The sequence below is a fragment of the Heterodontus francisci genome, chromosome 9, assembly GCF_036365525.1.
Source record: "Heterodontus francisci isolate sHetFra1 chromosome 9, sHetFra1.hap1, whole genome shotgun sequence".
Taxonomy (NCBI): domain Eukaryota; kingdom Metazoa; phylum Chordata; class Chondrichthyes; order Heterodontiformes; family Heterodontidae; genus Heterodontus; species Heterodontus francisci.
In genome coordinates, this window is record NC_090379.1 from 33,745,563 (window position 1) to 33,766,335 (window position 20,773).

Genomic DNA, 20,773 nt, shown 5'->3' on the forward strand with positions numbered 1-20,773 from the left:
AACAACCAAAACCATCTTCCATTATGCTAGGTATGATTCCGGCCAGTGCAGGAGTTCCTCAGAGCATTATATCCTATGGCAAGTGCCTTACCTGCTGACTTCCCAAAGCCTGTCCACCATCTACAAGGCACAAGTCAAGAGTGTAATGGAATATTCTCCATTGGTCAGGATGGGTGCAGCTCCAATAACACTCAAGAAGCTCTACACAAATGGACAAAGTAGCCTACTGTTAATGGTAGGTTAATTATGTTGTTAAAAGATACACAGGTGAAGGGCATTGTTTAATTAAATACTTTGAGGGGATAAAGACAGCCTGCTGGGACATGGATAGTTGAGCAGGAGGCAGAGATTTATAATGCTGTATACTGTGAATAAACCGACGATCAAGAAAAGGATCTGTGTCTAGCTTCATTTTTCACGATTGGCTTGGATCCATTTAACACCCACTTGATCGGCATGCCATCCAGTACCTTAAACATTCCTTCTTCCACCCCCGTTGTACTGTGGTTGCCATGTGTACTATATGTATGATGCACTGCAGTAACTTTCCATGATTTCTTCGTCACCACCTAGAAGGTCAAGGGCAGCAGGTGCATGGAAACATCATCAGCTGCAAGTTTCCCTCCAAGTCACACAACATCCTAATTTGGAAATATATCGCTATTCCTTCATGGTCACTGGGACAAAGTCCCAGAGCTCCCTATCCAAAAGAGTTGTGGAGTACCTCTATTATGGATTGCAGTGGTTCAAGACATGGCTCACCACCACCTTCTCAAGAGCAACTAGGGATGGGCAATAAATGCTGGCCTTGCCAACAATGCTTACAACCCGCGAATATTTTTTTTTAAGATTCTGCAGGCCTTTAAATTCTGCAGCAGCATCCTATAACCATCCCTCCTCAATGGATGAGTTCCCAATCCAAGGAATGTCAAATGCCTGGAACTTGCCCACAATATTTTAATGCAGCTGATCCCAGAAATTAAGGTGGGGCCAATGCTCATACATCAAGGAGGCTCCATGTGTTCTCTGCTACCTGATTGGAATATCTAGTCTGATAATGCTTATTTCATGCACTCTTCCTTTATTAAGTAGCTGGCTGTACAACAGCCTTGCAATGGTTTAAAATGGTAAAAGATTTAGGGCTAAAAATTGGTTTGCCCTGTTTTTTGGATGTGATTCAGGACCTGCCCATGCCCATGATTTGGGTGGAGGGGGGCAGCACATATATTTGGTGCAGCCACCTCATTTAGTAGACAGTAATGTTGGGCCAAGTGGCTCCCGTGCCACTGGCTGCCTCTGCGTTCAGCAGGGGGGCAAACAGCATTATGCTGTTATCATGTGGTGCAACAAGCCTTCTGTTCCTAAAGTCAGTCTGTTGCTTTTAAAGGGAAGCTGCACTGAATTATATGAGGCTGCTGCTGAATGCTATTGCTGCAATTGTAAACAAGGAAAACGGAACACCAGGGCAGAGAGAGGGCTCCAGAGTCATGAATGCATTGCTGGAGGGATTAGTGGCAGAGGTGGACAGCAGGAGAGACACCATGCTTCTGCTGGGAAATAGGAGACTCTCAAGGACAACCCTCAGAAGGGGGTCAGAGCAAGTGACCAGGGAGGTGTGGCCCCGAGGACCTAGCAGCAATGCCATAAGAAGTTTAAAGACCTCACGCAGGTGGTCAGGGTCAATGAATGCATCTTTACATGACATCTCCTACCCACCGCACCATCGATCTCTCACGCTACTCAATGCACCATACCCCATCACTCACCCAGCAAAGGCACTCCCTGGCACTTAGGACTTACGCCTAACATCCAAATATTGCACCTCACCCCGCACACTTATCAATCCTGCCAACATCATGCCCACCTCTCACTGCCTCAACACACCTCCAGCTATTCAGCTACGGCTGAATCATCACCCAAACACAGTGTAACACACTCACTGACATTCTGCCCTCTCTGTTGTAGGACACATTGACACACAATGGAAGGGAGCAGAGCAGAACCTGCAGGCAGACAAGTACACCTGCATCTCCTGAATTGGATGGAGGAGACTACTCTCCACATCATGGGGTTGGCTGCAGTGGGACACATTGAGGATGACAGTATGTTCCTGCCTTATGCCCATTCTCAATTCCCAGCTCACCCTCATCCTGCTATCTGGCATAAAGAACAAGCTGCAGGTAGTATCACCACGGACTTCTTGCTCTCCACCCAGACCCCCTTCCCTCACCCTAACTTTCCCCTTCTGACTTTCTGATTTCAGACACCCAAGAACTGCCCCCTTCCCAGCCACAGCAACCTAAGAAGGAAGAGAAAGCAACAGCTCAACACTGATGAAGAGGTCCCATCACTTAATCTGGCACTCATAGCCAACAGCTCAGTTACTAGCACTGCACATTCCTTGGACGCTAGCATAGAGTTGGGATCAGCACAGTGAGTCACCAGGCATGTGTGGGCTGCAACCAGGCCAGGGTAAAGGATGGTTCATTTGCCAACTCACTAAAGGGTGAGGTCTCTGACCAGACCTGCTACAGGAGACTCAGATGAGGACCTCAATGGGACGGCATACAGAAGAACATTGATAGGCATGCACACTGAGATGCTGGGTGCATTGGCTGGCCTGCCAAACAGCCCCCTGTCATTGTTAAGGAGCATAGTGGAATCCAGCTCCAAGTTGGCAGAGGGTATCGCACAGAGCTTACCCTCTCCGCAGCCTCTGCTCTATCTCCCTGTCGTGCTGCAGAGGCAGTGGCACAACAACTGCTGTCCTCAAATCTGTTGCAGCCTTTGTGTGGATAAGTCATTTAATCCTCTGCCCTCCCTGCAAAACACTCCCTTCCAAATCCAGGAATTCACTATAATACCTCCAACAATACTTCCAGACACTTTGCAATAGCAGATGTTTTTAAAAGTCACCTCACCTGCAAGTTGGGTGCCTGGCCCTTTAAGTTACACGAGTGCTGGGTCCCTCGTGCAGCTGAGTGTCTGATCCTTGTTGAGTGATGTGCAAATTCATACAATGGGCCTGCCTGGTCCAAATGTGGGCAATGGGTGTCACAACAGCCAACAGGGCTGCGTAATGTCAGCATAGCACCTGTTCAGCTGCTTCTGGCACACGCAGGGGACACCCGCACAGGCACCCTTCTCAAGACGGCGCACCACACAGGCTGCACAGAAGTGGCTGGCGGTGCAGCATGCACTCCCCAGAGGGAGATTGACTTCCATCGCGCCTCCCCTAGCGGTGCTACAGAGATGAAATTTACATGTGGAGCACTGGCAATACAGGAGGAATGAATTTTCAATCCAGTTTGAGCTACCTGACGCTAATATAGCTGCAGTTGGTTAGGGATGCAAACAGAAGCAACAACAACAGTGCTTGCATTTATAGAGTGCCATTAATACAGAAAAAAAATCCCAAACTGTTTCACACAGGAGTAAGCCAAAGAAGGAGATATTAGTAGAGGTGACCAAAGGCTTGATGGATGAGGTTGTTTTTAACGGTTAACCCAAAGCTCCCTGTCAGTTTCCAGACTGATTTGAAATCACGTCTGCTGCGGATTACTGTGAAGCTAATCTGGCACACACCGGGATATTCCCCATCAGGGAGATCACGGAATCCCCTTAACAACAAGAGAGATTAGATTCAGGGGGTCACCAACTGACAGTTCCACAAAGACATGAAATAAAATAATGCTGAGTCTATTATTTTGCTAAATGAACCAAAGGGTACTGCATCTAGTCCGCTTTCTCCTGTAATCGCTCAAAGTATCCAATAATCTCTCCATATATCTGAAATCAAAATTCACTGCTCTCCTTCCTCAACTAATAGCCTTTAAAATCAGTAAGACTGAAAAGCTGCAGTAACTGAGTGAAATGACTGCAGGTGTCTGCTTGAAAAGTGTTCGGTATATTTTAGAATAAAAAGGCAGTGAAAACTGGAAGATGCAAAATATATATTAGGTATTCCAATCATGGAAAAGACGATTTATATATTGGTTTACCCATGAGAAAACATAACCTGATGATTGATTTTCTGGTTTCTATAGGTGGCATAAGGAGGCCTGGAAGTTATACAGACGCAATGTTGGATTATTACCTATGAAGACCAGATTTTGGTCTAAGTTCTGACATTTTTACACAAGCCTTCCCCAAAACACCAGGCTGTCAGCCTCCGAAGTGTTGTCTGGGGAAATATGAAACGCTGACTTGAGTAGGAGTTCCCTGCAGCATTGAACAAGGGCACTGTGTGTGGGTATGAGAATGAATAACATACAGAATTTACGGTATGAAAGCAAAAGCTCAGCCCAACTTGAGGCTCCATCTGGGCCTTGTCCCACTATAATTGCTTTTACACATCCCACATCCTGCTCCCGTACTCTCTATTCCCTTCTCCTTCATGTCTTCGTCAAACCTTTCCATCAATGCTACCTGCTTCAACCATTCCATGTGGCAGTGGGTTCCACATTCTCAGCACTCTCTGTGTAAACAAGTTCCTCCTAAATTCTTTACTTGATCTTTTTTTTTCAAAAATCTACTTTTTTCATAAAATTTGTCAAAGCACATTACATAGCAGTTCAAATTTGACGTTACATAAAGTCCAATACAGTTCAATTTCTTTCAATACACTCTGAGGTGCCTCACTACACTTAGAATTACAGGTTATATTTACAATATATATTTCATATATATAGCTTTGTTAATAAAGGAAGGTATCAGTGCAGTGGTGAGTAGTGATATAGGTGCAATAGATCGTGATGTGGAATCAGTTTGGGTGGAAATAAGGAATAGCAAGGGGAAGAAGTCACGGGTGGGAGTTGTCTACAGGCCCCCGAAGAGTTGCCTCACTGTAGGACAAAGTATAAATCGGGAAATAATGGAGGCGTGTAAGAAGGGCACTACAATTGTCATGGGTGATTTTGATCTGCATATTGACTGGACAAATCAGATTGGCAGAGGCAACATGGAAGATGAATTTGTAGAGTGCATCAGGGATTGTTATTTAGAGGAATACGTTGCAGAACCTACCCGGGAACAGGCTATTTTAGATCGAGTAATGTGTAATGAGGTAGGATTAATAAGGGATATCGTAGTTAAGGATCCTCCAGGGGGTAGTGATCACAACATGGTAGAATTTCAAATTCAGTTTGAGGGCGAGCAACTCGGGTCTCAAACCAGTGTCTTCAACTTAAACAAGGGCGATTACAGAGGTATGAAGAAAGAGTTGTCTAAAGCGGGCTGGGAAAACAGACTAAGGGGAAGGTCAGTGGTTGAGCAGTGGCAGACATTTAAGCAGATATTTCATAACATTCAGCAAAAATTTATCCCGGTCAAAAAGGAGGACTTGATGAAAAGGATGGACCACCCATGGATAACAAAGGCGGTCAAGGAGAGTATCCAATCAAAACCTAAGTTATACAATGCGGTGAAAACTAGCGGTAGGCCAGAGGATTGGGAATTTTTTAGGAACCAGCAGCGGATGACTAAAAAACTAATAAAGAGGGATAAAATTGATTATGAAAGTAAATTGGCAAGAAATATAAAAACAAACAGCAACAGCTTTTACGGGTATATAAAAAGAGAGTAGCTAAAGTGAGCGTCGGACCCTTGGAGGATGTAACTGGAGAATTGATAACAGGGAACAGGGAAATGGCAGATAATTTAAACCAATATTTTGCATCAGTCTTCATGGTGGAGGACACTGTAAACATCCCACAGATATCAGATAAGCAAAGGGCTAATGGGAGGAAAGGTCTTGTAACAGTCTCTATCACGGGGGACAAAGTATTTGACAAACTAATGAGACTAAAGGCAAACAAATCGCCAGACCTCATGGCCTGCATCCAAGGGTTTTAAAGGAAGTGGCTGCAGAGATAGTGGAGGCATTGGTTGAAATATTCCAGAACTCACTGGATTCCAAGAGGGTCCCAGCGGATTGGAAAACCGCTAATGTGACGCCCCCGTTCAAGAAGGGAGGGAGATAAAAAGCAGGAAACTATAGGCCAGTCAGACTAACATTGGTTGTTGGGAAAATGCTAGAGTCCATTATTAAGGAAGAAATAGCAGGACATTTAGAAAAGCTTAACACAATCAGAGTCAACATGGTTTTGTGAAAGGAAAGTCATGTTTGACAAATTTGCTAGAGCTGTTTGAGGATATAACAAGTAGAGTTGATAAAGGGGCATCGATAGATGTAGTGCATTTGGATTTCCAGAAGGCATTCGATAAGGTGCCACATAAAAGAGTATTGCACAAGATAGGAGCTCATGGTATTGGGGGTAATGTATTAGCATGGATTGAGGATTGGTTAACTCACAGAAGACAGAGTGTCGGGATTAATGGGTCATTTTCAGGTTGGAAAGATGTAACTAGTGAAGTGCCACGAGGGTCAGTCCTAGGGCCTCGATTATTTACCATCTATGTTAGTGACATGGAGGAGGGGGCAGAATGTAATATATCCAAATTTGCTGATGATACAAAAGTAGGTGGGAGGGCATGTTGTGATGAGGACATAAGGAATCTGCAAGGGGATATAGATAGGTTGAGTGAGTGGGCAAAAACTTGGCAGATGGAGTTGAATGTAGGAAAGTGTGAGGTCATGCACTTTGGTAGGAAGAATCAAAAGGCAGACTATTATTTAGATGGAGAGAGACTCCAAAAAAGTGCAGCACAGAGGGATCTGGGTGTTCTTGTGCATGAAACACAAAAAGTTAGCATGCAGGTGCAGCAAGTAATTAAGAAGGTAAATGGAATTTTGGCCTTTATTGCTAGGGGATTGGAGTTTAAAAATAGGGAAGTCTTGTTACAACTGTATAGGGATATGGTGAGGCTGCACCTGGAGTACTGTGTACAGTTTTGGTCCCTGTATTTAAAAAAGGATATACTGGCATTGGAGGCAGTTCAAAAGAGATTCACTGGACTGATTCCTGGGATGAAGGGGTTGACTTATCAAGAATGGCTAAACAGATTAGGCATTAGAGTTTAGAAGAATGAGGGTTGATCTTAATGAAACGTATAAGATTCTGAGGGGGCTCGACAGGGTAGATGTTGAGAAGATGTTTCCACTAGTGGGGGAATTTCGAACGAGGGGACATAGTTACAGAATAAGGGGACACTCATTTAAAACTGAGATGCGAAGGAATTTCTTCTCCCAGAGGATAGTGAATGTCTGGAATTCTCCACCCCAGAGAGTTGTGGAGGCTAGATCACTAAAAGAGGAGGTAGATAGATTTTTGAAATATCGGGGAGCTGAGGGCTATGAGGGGTTGGCACAAAAGAGGAGTTAAGGTCTGGAGCAGATCAGCCATTATCTTATTGAATGGCGGGGCAGGTTTGAGGAGCCAAATGGCCTACTCCTGCTCCTATTTCTTATGTTCTTCATCAAACATACAGCCCGAGGGATTTTACATGGGTTCCAGCCCTCAGCGTGCTATGGCAGGAGGGCCTTAAGGCTGTGGTGGCCCCACATTGAGCCTTTGTGGCGGCTACCCTAATCTTTAGCTTGCCCCTCAGCATGTAGTCCTGGACCTTGGAATGTGCCAGTCTGCAATACTTGGCTGTGGACAGCTCTTTGTACAGGAAGACAAACAAGTTTTGGGCAGGCCAAAGAGCGTCTTTCACTGAGTTGATGGTCCTCCAGCAGCAGTTGATGTTTATCTCGGTGTGCACCCCTGGAAACAGCCCATAGAACACTGAGTCCTGCGTTATGGAGCTTCTTGGGATGAACCTCGACAAAAACCACTGCATCGCTTTCCAGACCTTCTTTACAAAAGCACATTCCAGAAGGAGGTGGGCGACACCACACTCACAACCCGTCTCTCCAGGGCCTTCTGGACTGGCCCCGGCGAACCTGCCTCACTTACCTGAGCTCTGGGGTTCCAACACTGGGCCTTAGTCTGAGGCCTCTGTAGTACCTGTAACTGGCCAGCAGCTCTTGGAGGCAGGTTCCCCTTTTTTAAAGGGACGGTGATCCCGGCACCAGAAACTTTGCCTCTGGAACAATAGAGGATCGCGCTGGTGGAGACGGGTTGCAAAAAGGTCAAGGCTGGGCTCCCCGTGCCTTTTCAGCCTGGTGCCGGGAGCCAAGCCGCCTTCACAAGATGCAAGCTCAGGTGTGCATGAAGGATCTGTTAGTGACTATCTTGTATGTATGCCTCTTTGTTCTGGGTTCACCATAAGTGGAAACTGTTTCTTCACATCCACCCGAACAAACCCCTTCACAATTTTAAAGACCTCTACCAAGAGCTTTTTAAGCAAGCATGTAGCGAGTCCAACAAGAGGGAAAACCTACTTGAACTCATCCACACAAATTCACCTGTTGCAGATACAGCTGTCCATCACAGTATTGGTAGGAGTGACCACCGCACAGTCCTTATGGAAACTCAAGTCCTGTCTTCACAATGAGGACACGCTCCATCATATTGTGTGGCACTACCACCGTGCTAAATGGGATTGAGTCAGAACAGATCAGGCAGCTCAAAACTAGGCATCCATGAGTAGGTTTTTCCCTCTTCTTGGTTCTCTCACCACCTGCCGCAGACCCGGTCTGGCATATATACCCTTCAGGACTTGGTCAGCTCGGTCAGTTACTGAGCCACTTTTGATGATGGACATTGAAGTCCCCCACCCAGAGTACATTCTGTGCCCTTGCTACCCTCAGTGCTTCTTCGAAGTGGTATTCAACATGGAGGAGCGTTGATTCATCAACTGAGGAAGGGCAGTAAATAATAATCAGCTGGAGATTTTCTTGCCCATGTTTGACCTGATGACTTCATGGGGTCTGAAGTCAATGTTGAGGACTCCCAAGAACACTCCCTCAGTGGGCTGTCAGCTGCAGCAGAATTGTATCCAACCACAATCTGCAACCTCATGGCTCGGCATATTCCTCACTCTCCCATTACCATCAAGCCAGGGGACCAACCCTGGTCCACTGATAAGTGCAGGAGAGAATGCCAGGAGCAGCTCCAGGCATTCCAAAAAATGAGATGCCACCCTAGTGAAACTACAACACAGGACTAAATGCATGCATGCTACACAGCAAAAGAGCGAAGCAATCCCACAATCAGCGGATCAGATCTAAGCTCTGCAGTCCTGCCACATCCAGTCATGAATGGTGGGGGATAATTAAACCACTAACTGGAGGAGGAGGCTCCAAAAACATCCCCATCCTCAGTGATGGTGGAGCACAGCACGTCAGTGCAAAACGCAAGGCTGAGGCATTTGAAACTACCTTCAGCCAGAAGTGCCGAGTTGACGATCCATCTTGGCCTTCTCCTGAAGTCCCCAGCATCACAGATGTCAGTCCTCAGCCAATTCAATTCACTCCATGTGATATCAAGAAACAGCTGAGTGATCTGGATACAGCAAAGTCTGTAGGTCCCAGGTGTGGTAGTGAAGATCTGTGCTCTAGAACTAGCTGCACTTCTAACCAAGCTGTTCCAGTACAGCTACAGCACTGGCATCTATCCAACAATGTGGAATATTGACCAGATATGTCCTTTCCATTAAAAACAGGACAAATCCAATCCGGCCAATTACCATCTCATCAGTCTACTCTCAATCATCAATAAAGAGATAGAAGGTGTCATCAATAGTGCCATCAAGCACCACGTACGCAGCAATAACCTGCTCACCGATGCTCAGTTTGTGTTCCGCCAGGGCCACTCGGCTCCAGACCTCAGTACAGTGCTGATCCAAACATGGGTGAAAGAGCTGAATTCCAAAAATGAACTGAGAGTGACTGCCCTTGACATCAAGGCAACATTTGACCAAGTATGGCATCAAGACTGCATATGGCCCAGTGCCACAGGCTAGTGAATATAGGAATAGGAGGTTAAAGCGGATGAATACATGGCTGAAGAGATGGTGCAGGAGGGAGGGCTTTGGTTTCCTGGACTGGGAGCAGCTTCTTGTTGGAAGGTCTACATCAGACCAGTGGGAGTCATTCAAAAAGGAAATAATGAGGGTTCAGGTCCAACATGTTCCCGTAAAGGTGAAGAGTAGGACCAACAAGTCAAGGGAACTCTGGATGTCAAGGGATATCGGGGATCGGATAAGGGAAAAAAAAGGAGGCATATGGCAGATTCAGAGTGCTGAAAACAGCGGAGGCTGTTTCTGGTGAAGGTGGGATCTGTACAAGTTGGGCGGGTTGCACCTGAACCGGAATGGGACCAACATCCCTGCTGGGAGGTTTGCTAGTGCTATTGTGGGTGGGGGGGGGGGGGGGTTTAAACTAATTTGGCAGGGGGATGGGATACAGAGTGGAGGTACAGTAGGGGATGATGTACAATCAAATATAGAAGAGAAGCTACGTCAGTCTGGAGGGCAGAGTAAATATAGACCTGTTAAGGCTCAAGTAAATAATGCAAGGCTGGATTGTATCTATTTTCATGCAAGGAGTCTTACTAGTAAGGCAGATAAATTGAAGGCGTTGATTAACACATGATATTATTGCTATCACTGAGACATGATATACTTGAACAAATCAGCATTGAAAAGGAAGAAGTATTAGTTGTTTTAGCGGGCTTAAAAGTGGATAAATCCCCAGGCCCAGATGAGATGTATCCCAGGCTGCTATGTGAAGCAAGGGAGGAGATAAGAGGGACTCTGATACAAATTTTCAAATCCTCTCTGGCCACAGGAGAGGTACCAGAGGACTGGAGGACAGCGAATGTGGTACCATTATTCAAGAAGGGTAGCAGGGATAAACCAGGTAATTACAGGCCAGTGAGTCTAACATCAATGGTAGGGAAATTATTGGGAAAAATTCTGAGAGACAGGATTAATCTCCACTTCAAGAGGCAGGGATTAATCAAGGATAGTCAGTATGGCTTTGTCGGGGGCGATCGTGTCTAACAAATTTGATTTAATTTTTCGAGGAGGTGACTAGATGTGTAGATGAAGGTAAAGCAGTTGATGTAGTCTACTTGGACTTCAGTTAGGCTTTTGATAAGGTCCCGCATGGGTGATTGGTTAAGAAGGTAAGAGCCCATGGGATCCAGGGTAATTTGGCAAATTGGATCCAAAATTGGCTTAGTGGAAGGAGGCAGAGGGTGATGGTCGAGGGTTGTTTTTGTGAATGGAGGCCTGTGCCAGTGGGGTACCGCAGAGATCGGTTGTGGGATCCTTACTGTTTGTAGTGTACATTAATGATTTAGACGTGAATATAGCAGGTGTGATCAGTAAATTCGCAGAGGACACGAAAATTGATGGTGTTGTAAATAGTGAGGAAAAAAGCCTTAGATTACAGGACGATATAGTTGGGCTGGTAAGATGGGCGGATGAGCAGTGGCAGATGGAATTTAATCCTGTGAAGTGTGAGATGAAGCATTTTGGGAGGACTAACAAGACAGGGGAATATACAATGGATGGTAGGACCATAGGGAGTACAGAGGATCAGAGGGACCTTGGGTGCTTGTCCATAGATCACTGAAGGCAGCAGCACAGGTAGATAAGGTGGTTTGGAAGGCATGGGGGTACTTGCCTTTATTCGCTGAGGCATAGAATATAAGAGCAGGGAGGCTATGTTAGAGCTGTATAAAACACTGGTTAGGCCACAGCTGGAGTATTGTGTACAGTTCTGGTCACCACACTATCGGAAGGATCTGATTGCACTGGAGAGGGTGCAGAGGAGATTCACCAGGATGTTGCCTGGGCTGGAGCATTTCAGTTATGAAGAGAGACTGGATAGGCTAGGGTTGTTTTCCTTGGAGCGGAGAAGACTGAGGGGGGGAACCTGATTGAGGTATACAAAATTATGAGGGGCATTGATAGGATATATAGGAAGAAACTTTTTCCCTTAGCAGAGGGGTCAATAACCAGGGGGCATAGATTTAAGAAGGCAAGGGGCAGGAGGTTTAGAGGGGAGTTGAAGAAATTTTTTTTCACTCAGAGGGTGGTTGGAATCTGGAAAACACTGCCTGAAGGGGTGGTAGAGGCAGGAACCCTCACAACATTTAAGAAGTATTTAGATGAGCACTTGAAACGCTGTAGCATACAAGGCTATGGGCCAAGTGCGGGAAAATGGGATTAGATTGGATGGGTGCTTGATAGTCGGTGCAGGCGCATTGGGCCGAAAGGCCTGTTTCTGTGCAGTAAAACCCTATGACTCTAAGAAGCCTAAGCAAAATTTAAGTCAATGGGAATCAGGGGAAAAGTCTCCACTGTTGGAAGCCAATCATCTCAGCCCCAGGAAATCGTTGCAGGAGTTCCTTAGGTAGTGTCCTAGGCCCAATCATCTTCAGCTGCTTCAGCAATGACCTTCCCTCCAAAATAAGGTCAGAAGTGGGGATGTTCATTGATAATTGCACAGGGTTCAGTACCAATCGTGACTCCTCAGATACTGGAACAGTCCGTGCCGCATGCAGCAAGATCTGGACAACATTCTGGCTTGGGCTGATAAGTGACAAGTTATATTTGTGTCATACAAGTACCAGACAATGACCAACTCCAACAAGAGAGAGTCCAACCATCTTCCCTTGACATTCAATTGCATTACCATTGCTGAATCCCCCACTATCCTGGGGGTTACCATTGACCAGAAACTGAACTGGTCCCGCCATATAAGTACTGTGGCTACAACAGCAGGACAGACGCTGGGAATGCTGCAGCGGGGGAACCACCTCCTAACTCCCCAAAACCTGTCCACAATCTATAAGGCACAAGTCAGGAGTGCGATGGAGTACTCTCCACTTGCCTGGACTCAGGAAGCTTGACATCATCCAAGACAAAGTCACTCGATTGATTGGAACCCATCCACCATGTCAAACAATCACTCCCTCCACCACTGCCGCACAGTGGCAGCAGTGTGCACCGTCTACAACTCGCTACACTCCTTCAACAGCACCTTCCAAATCCGTGACCTCTACCACCTAGAAGGACAAGGGCAACAGATGCATGGGAACACCACCATCTGCAAGTTCCCCTCCAAGCCACACATCATCCTGACTTGGAACTATATTGCTGTTCCTTCACTGTCGCTGAGTCAAAATCCTGGAACCCCCTAACAGCACTGTGTGGGTGCACCTACCCCACATGGACTGCAATGGTTCAAGAAGGCAGCTCACCACCACCTTCTCAAGGGCAATTGGGGATGGGCTGGCCTGCGACACTCACAACCCATGACTGAATTTAAAAAAAATTCTCCTGAAATTAACTCCAGTACTTTGCTTGCATTCTTTATGGCCTTATGATGATTTATGCATCTGAATTCAAAACTTGAAACCACAGCATGGAAGACTAGTTGGGTTAGAGGGTGGATGAAAAAGAGACAGCCCTTTAAAAAATTGCCATTAAATCATTCAAAACATTTTAAGATTCAGACTTTTAATTTCAGATATAAATCTGAAATATTGAATAAACTTAGACAAATTCAGCTCCCTGCAGCATCATTGCATTTTGAATACATTTAAGTAGCTAAAACACATAAGTAGAACACTTACTTCATCACAAGTATATAACCTGCATACATTAGGATCAGGAAAAGGCCTTCCCACCTCAAAGAGATAAAGAGAGTGTCACTGGTTTGAAGATTGAGCATGCACAATACATTTAAAGCAGCATAGTTGTCAGTAATGTACAGGTAGAATTTAAGTGAATGCACCAGTTAAAACAATCTTCCTGGAGATATTCATGGGAAGACAGTCAACTTTTCCCTGGAATTGTCAATTTTAAGGACAAATTGTTTTTGCAGATACACTCTGGCCTCTGCTCTTTGTCTCTTCCATTCTTGCTTTGTAAACATCACCAATCTGAGGCTAAGGATTGAGGTCAATGGAAGGGAAGGCCAAATTGTTGAGAAAACTTTACCAGGCAAGGAATCAGACAGACGTGTTCAAGCTCTCTGCCAGTGTTGCTCTGTAACCAGATGCAAGGAGCTGTGTGAACGCATCTGGGGTGGATCACCACGGAGTCTCTATGGCAAAGCATATGACCATTGTTTGGCACTAACCCCTGCTTGTCCATCAAAGGTACAAAGCTAACCATGCTGGGTCAAAGACTCATCTCCTATCACTCTGTGGCACGGGCACTGAAATAACAAGTCACTTTATCATCTGTGTACATTGCTTAACAAAGTGATACCTAAGCTTTAGTGACAAGACATATATATCTTTATCTTAACACTGTTTTGAATATAGTCCAGGAAAGGAAGACTTCAAAGTCACATTTACAGATTATCATTAATATATTACATACTTTGATCATGTTGTGAAAATACAAGGTTCTCCAGTTAACACAGTTTAATTGTGGTAAGTTGCCAATAATTTATATGTACATTAACAAATGATAAATCTTTGAGGATTATTAGTGATTCATGCTACTTACCATTCAATTTTCTCATCATAGATAAACTGCAAGGAAAGACAGCAATTAAATAATTTTACTAACCTTGTAGATCTTTCTCATGTCACAGAATTTACACATGAATTGAAAATTAAATCTGTTAAGTAGCAGTGACCAGACTGTGACTCTTGAGATTCACTTCACAGTATTGCGGTCACTGGTTCAAATCCAAACAGTGCTGACTGACAATCACAAATATGATGAGTTATGTCATTTCTTCATCATGAAACTGAGTGCGATGTTCACTAGAACAAAACTGGCTCTGCAGTAGTTCCTACTCTACATGCCTCTGTTCTGAGATGGAGGCTTCAGGTCCACTACTTGTGGATAGTGTTTGAGCATTGTTTGTTAATGTGTGAGCTCAAATCACTTCTGTAAATTTCATTGCTATTGGAAAGTACAAGTTCCTTTTATAGCATAATGTAGATGTACAATGTTAGCTTCCTTCATAAATTGCTACTTGCAAATTTTAATTTATATTTATCATTTTAATTTTAATTTATATTTATCATTTTAATTTTAATTTATATTTATCATTTTAATTTTAATTTATTTAACTCCTTCCACCCTTGCTGCTCACTAATCTTTGAGGAGGATTGGCAGATATTCTGCTCCCAGAACTCTGCCGATCTCACTCTGAAACTAAACATTGAGAAGGTCAAGAAAGCAGTCCTCCATTTGTCCTTATTCCTTCACCTTGTGGTGCAGCATTTTCCTAATGTGTGTCAGCTTCCCTAAATAGCTGTGCCAAAATCAGGAACTCACTGTGTGTGTTTAAGGATGGATTGCAGGACCAATCCTACATTAACAACATTAATTTGCATTAACATCAGGCCTTTAATGTAGTAAAATGGAAGGCAAGCCAAACAATGAAAATTCAGTGCTAAAATCGTGATATTTAACAAGATGGATCACATGTTCTTAACACCAGATTTGTTAGTCCAGAATTTTTAACATATAATATTTTTATACATCCCTTTTATTTCATTGCCACATCTATGTGATTCATCACCCTGGGATTCTTCAATAAAATCTGTTCAAATTATTGGCAACACCGCTTTTTCTGCTCTACGTGAAACTTGAAACCTTGTCTCAATCTGATGAGACTGTTACCATGCGATATCTGCATTACTGATAGAGCCATTTACATTTTATACATATTACAACCACTTATAGGGACGATGATTTGTAGTTCCATAAAACAAGTGTCAGTTCATTGCACTTTCACTGTTGGTACCGGTTTCGATCATTTACTTTAATTTTGCCCTCAGGAATTAATTCTCTTAAAGCTATTGCTTTGTCATGTGGAGTTTTCTGTAAGTCCCACAAAAACTTGCCACTTATTGACAGTCTGCCATTGAGGATTCCAGCTACCTTTTTAATAGCACTATATATAAACCACCTGGAAAGGCTTCTAGATTTCAAATTAGGGCATGTCAAAAAATGAGCATTTAAAGCCAGATGAATAGTTGGCTGGAATTTTACGCCCCGACAATGAGCAGGCTGGTGGTAGGGAGGGCCCGAAAAATTGAGTGGGAGGTGGTGGGGGGGTGGGGGGGGGGGGGGTGGTTGGGGGGGAGGGGCGGGGGGTGGGGGGCTGTTCCTGACATCTTCCTGCCTCTCCTGCAACTTTACACCGGGCGACAGCAGCAGGGGCGCCCCAGGGCCAATCCGTTAAGTGGCCAATTTACTGCCACTTAAGGGCCTCCTCAGGCCGCCGCTGGTACTTTATCCGCAGTGGCTGGATGGCAAAGTCCCCAAGAACCCCACCTGGTAAAACCAGGCAGCCTTCTTGCAGGCTGAGGGCGACCGTCCTGATCGGGCACCTTGCGCCCCCCTGAAGCCCCAACTGCACAATACTCCCCCCACAACTCCCCCCCAACCAACCTTCCTTGCCCTTCCAGGACCCAGCTGATTGTCCCGGGCGAGCCCCTAAAACTTACTTCCTTTCCAGGGCCATCCTTCTTCTTCCTCCTGAAGCTGGGAGCAGTCCCAGCAGTGGCCACCACTCCTGGTGACGCTGCTGGGACGAAGAGCTGACAGCCCACTGATTGGCCGGCAGCTCCATTAGGTGGGACCTACTGCCTCAAGGAGGTGGAAGTCCCGCCCAAAGCCAATTAAGGGAAGAGAAAAATCCCAGCATGGCTCCCCAGGCCCGGCGGAGGCGGGCTTGCCACCGATTTTTCTGCTGGCGGGCGGGGCCTCCCGCCCAACGTTAAATTCCAGCCGTTGTGTCAAGAGCTGTGCGAAATGAGAATTTTAACACACTTGTGTAGACAAATTAAAATGAAAATAAATCATATGGCATCACACTGAAGCTACATCACATATCAGCTTCAAGAACATTCTTTGGGTAAGAAAAGAAAAAGTGATATTAATTTTGTAAAGTGCCATAATAGGGGCAATTTTCTGAATGCGAGCTCTTGACTTAAGAGTCTCATTCACTCTCAGTGCCCAGCAAAAACAAATAGATGCAATATCACTTTAGCACACCCAAAATTTTCTGGTGTAATTTCCTGGTGGGCAAAGTGCAATGGCAGGAGCATGCATCTGGCTTTAATATGTCACGATGTGGCTTTCTTGGCAGCCTGTCAAGCAGAATTATTTATATAGGGTGGGTCCCCATGTGGTGTCCTATGTTCTTTCACTTTAAGTTCTTTCCCTTCATTTTGTTAATCTTGCTGTCTTCTAATCAATCTTAGATTCAAAGCGTTGATGCAGATGCTGCCTCCTGAGAGCATTTCACTTTATTTAGAATGATCCTAGTACCATCAGTAGCACTTCCAGATTCTATTCTAGACTATGTATTAGCTGCTGACCTGATTAGACTTAAATTCATAGTGAAAACTCATTAAACAGCAATGATACTGAATCTGTTCAAATTTCACTGTAAAATCACACCATAATGTATATTTGTCCTCTTTGACTCAGAATCCATGTAGGGTCTTGGGATGTTTATTAATGTTAAAACGCTACATAAATGCAAGTTGCTGTTAATTTGATGTGTACATGTATAATGATTACACACACAGGGCTGGATTTTGTTCAGCTCCTGACGTCGGGCTCCATGGCGGGGTGGGGGGTGGGTGCGGCTGGAAGATCGGAGCAGCAGCAACCAGCCACAGAACCCGACACCGGGATTGCCAGGCCCAATCCTCATGGCGGCAGCAAGGCTCCATGGCGGCCCCTCCGATACTCTGCAACGGGAGCCTGGTTTAAATATTTGAGTTACCTTTCTGCATTCATTTACATGAAATTCCCCGCAATCATACCTTCGGTTCTGGATCTTCAGTGTTAGCAACAGCACACACGCGCCTTCACTTTCCCATCCAGGGAAAGCTGGCGCCACCAAGGTGGGGAAGTGGGGAGCTCTGTCTTTGTAGTGTAGTTGTGGGGGAACAAGGGGAACTCTGCATTTTTAGTGTAGTGGGGTGGGAAAGGGGTAAATTCTGCACTTTGTGCAGTTGGCAGGGGGAAAAGGGGCCAACTCTGCATTTTTACTGTAGTTGGGGGGGGGGGGAGGCGATGGGGCAAATATGTATTTTTAGAGTAGTGGGGGGGGGGGAATGGGGGCAACTCTGCAGTTCCTTTGCAGGGCTGGCAGCCCTTTAAAAATGGCACCAGAGCCTGCACAGAGGCAGTTGATGCTGTTCATGGAGTCACTGAGGCCGCCCCCACCATATAATGAGCCAATGGGCCCAAGATCGCGGCGACGTGGCGGCGCGCGGTCCACACATGCCGGCCGCCATTTTAAAAATCCAGTCCACTGGGCGTAATTTTGACTTTAGGTGAGAGAGAAAAGCGGGTGATATTGGATCAGCTGCCCATCTTACATCTCTCCCTATTTTAATTTCCATTGGCTTCAGTCGGGAGAGACTTCTAGCGGGTGTTGCAGTTCTGACTTCACTTGTTTTACAGTATCACACAAAGTCAAAATTATCCCCGTGCAGTTACATCAAAGTCTACCAGAATTATAGAATGCCAATACTGGATAGAAGTCTGCATGGTATTTCCACTGAAAGTATTATTGAATGAACTTTCAAGCTAGGTCTTCAGATCAGTTTCGGATTAGTTTTTACTTGATATATGGTTTATGCTGGTAACACTTCAAAGTTTTAAGGGACAAAACATTAATGCAGTTAATTGCACTATGCCGTAACTTAACACACAAGGATATGTTAGTGAGAATTAACTATACAAATAGGTATATTTAAAGGGCACATGTGGTTAGGATTTGAGCATTTTTCCTACTGTCAGGGAGTCTAGTGCACACAGTAACGTGACTGATCACAGTGCCAAAAACCTAATATAATTCCATCTCCATTATTATTGAGGTACGAGAGCATAGTGGTTATGGTACTGGACTAGTAATCCAGAGGCATGGACCAATGATCAGGAAACATGAGTTCAAATGTTCAAATCCCACTGCTGCAGCTGGGCAATTTATATTCAGTTAATTAAATAAATCTAGAATAAAAGGCTAGTCTCTGTAATGGCGATCGTGAAACTACTGGATTGTCATAATGCCCATCTGGTTCATTAATGCCCTTTCGAGAAAGAAATCTGATATCCTTACCTGATTTGGCCTCCATGTGACTCCAGACCCACAGAAATGTGGTTTACTCTTTACTGCCCTCTGAGTGGCCTAGCAAGCCACTCAGTTGTATCAAACCATTACAGAAAAGTCGAATTAATATAAAACTGGATGAACCACCTAGCACCAACCTAGACACCAGAAACGACAAAGGCAAACCCTGCCTAGAGACACTGCAAAGTCGGCCTCACTAACATCTGGGGACTTGTGCCAAAATTGGGAGAGCTGCCCCACAGAGCAGTCAAGCAACAGCCCGGCATAGTCAAACTCACAAAAACATATCTTGAAGGCAATGTCCCAGACTCCTCCATCAGCATCCCTGAGTATGTCCTATCCCACCGCAGGACTGACCCACATTCAGGAGGGAGTGGCCCTCGGACTCCTCAACATTGACTTCAAACAGCATGAAGTCTCACAGTATCAGGTCAAACATGGGCAAGGAAACCTCCTGCTGATTACCACCTACTGCCCTCCCTCAGCTGATGCATCAGTGCGCCTCCATGTTGAACACCACCTGGAAGAGGCACTGAGGGCAGCAAGGGCACAGAATATACTCTGGGTGGGGACATCACCCAGAGTGGCTCAGTAACACCACTACTGACTCAGTTGGCCATGTCCTGAAGGACATATCTGCCAGACGAGTCTGCAATAGGTTGTGATAGAACCAACAAGAGGGAAAAACCTACTTGACCAAAGGTGCATCTGTCCATGACAGTATTGATAGCAGTGATCACGCCACAGTCCTTGTGGTGACAAAGTCCTGTCATCACACTGAAGACATTATCCATCGTGTTGTGGTGCCCTACCACTGTGCTAAATGGCATAGTTTCTAGCAGCTCAAAACTGAGCATCCATGAGATGCTGTGAGCTATCAGCAACAGTAGAAATGTGTTCTACTACAGTCTATAACCTTATGGCTCAACATATCCCTCACTCTACCATTGCAATTAAGCCAGAGGATCAACCTTGGTTCATTGAGGAATGTAACATGACAGGAGAACCACCAGGTGTACTTAAAAATTAGATGCCAACCGGGTGAAACAGGACTACGTGCATGCTAAACAGCAGAGGAAGCATGCAGCAGACAGAGCAAAGTGATCCCACAATCAAAAGATCAGATCAAAGCTGTGCCATTCTAACATGTCAGTTGTGAATGGTAATGGATAATTAAACAACTAACCGAAAGAGGCACCATCAACATTTCCATCCTCAATGATGGTAGAGCCCAACACGTGAGTGCAAAATACAAAGCTGAAGTGCTACCGTCTTCAGCCAGAGGTGCTAAGTGGATTATCCATTTTGGCATCCTCTTGAGGTCCCCACCATCAGGGAAGCCAGTTTTTAGTCAATCTGACTCACTCCATGAGATATCAATAAATGGCTGAATGCACTGGATACAGCAAAGGCTATAGACCCAGACAACATCCCGGCTATAGTACTGAAGACTTGTGCTCCAGAACTAACTGCACCTCTGGTCAAGCTATCCCAGTAGAGCTATAAAACTGAAATCTACCCAATAAAGTGGAAAATTGCCCAGATATATCCCGCAGCCAGGGTACACCAGTGGTGAAGGGAGTAAATGTTTAAGGTGGTGGATGGGGTGACAATCAAACAGACTAGTTTGTCATGGATAGTTTTGAGTTTCTTAAGTGTTGTTGGAGCTGCAACCATCCAGGCAAGTGGAGAGTATTCCATCACACTCCTGACTTGTGCCTTGCAGCTGGTGGACAGGCTTTGGGAGTTAGGAGGTGAGTTACTCAGCACAGGTGTTAACAGCCTTCATGCATACATGGACAAAATTGCTGAATTCCAAATGTGTAGTGAGAGTGACTGCACTTGACA

General features: G+C 45.2%; 1 protein-coding gene across 1 annotated transcript in view; it reads right to left on the reverse strand.

Moving 5' to 3' along the window:
- The window catches only part of LOC137373449 (sodium/potassium/calcium exchanger 4-like), a 338,168-nt gene that overhangs the window by 57,127 nt on the left and 260,268 nt on the right, over positions 1–20,773 (reverse strand). Inside the window, exons 8-9 of the mRNA XM_068038272.1 lie at positions 14,320–14,345; positions 13,437–13,490 (exon numbers count right to left, since the gene is read on the reverse strand). Of these exons, the coding sequence (XP_067894373.1) occupies positions 13,437–13,490; positions 14,320–14,345 (80 nt within the window). The remainder of the gene's footprint in view (positions 1–13,436; positions 13,491–14,319; positions 14,346–20,773) is intronic.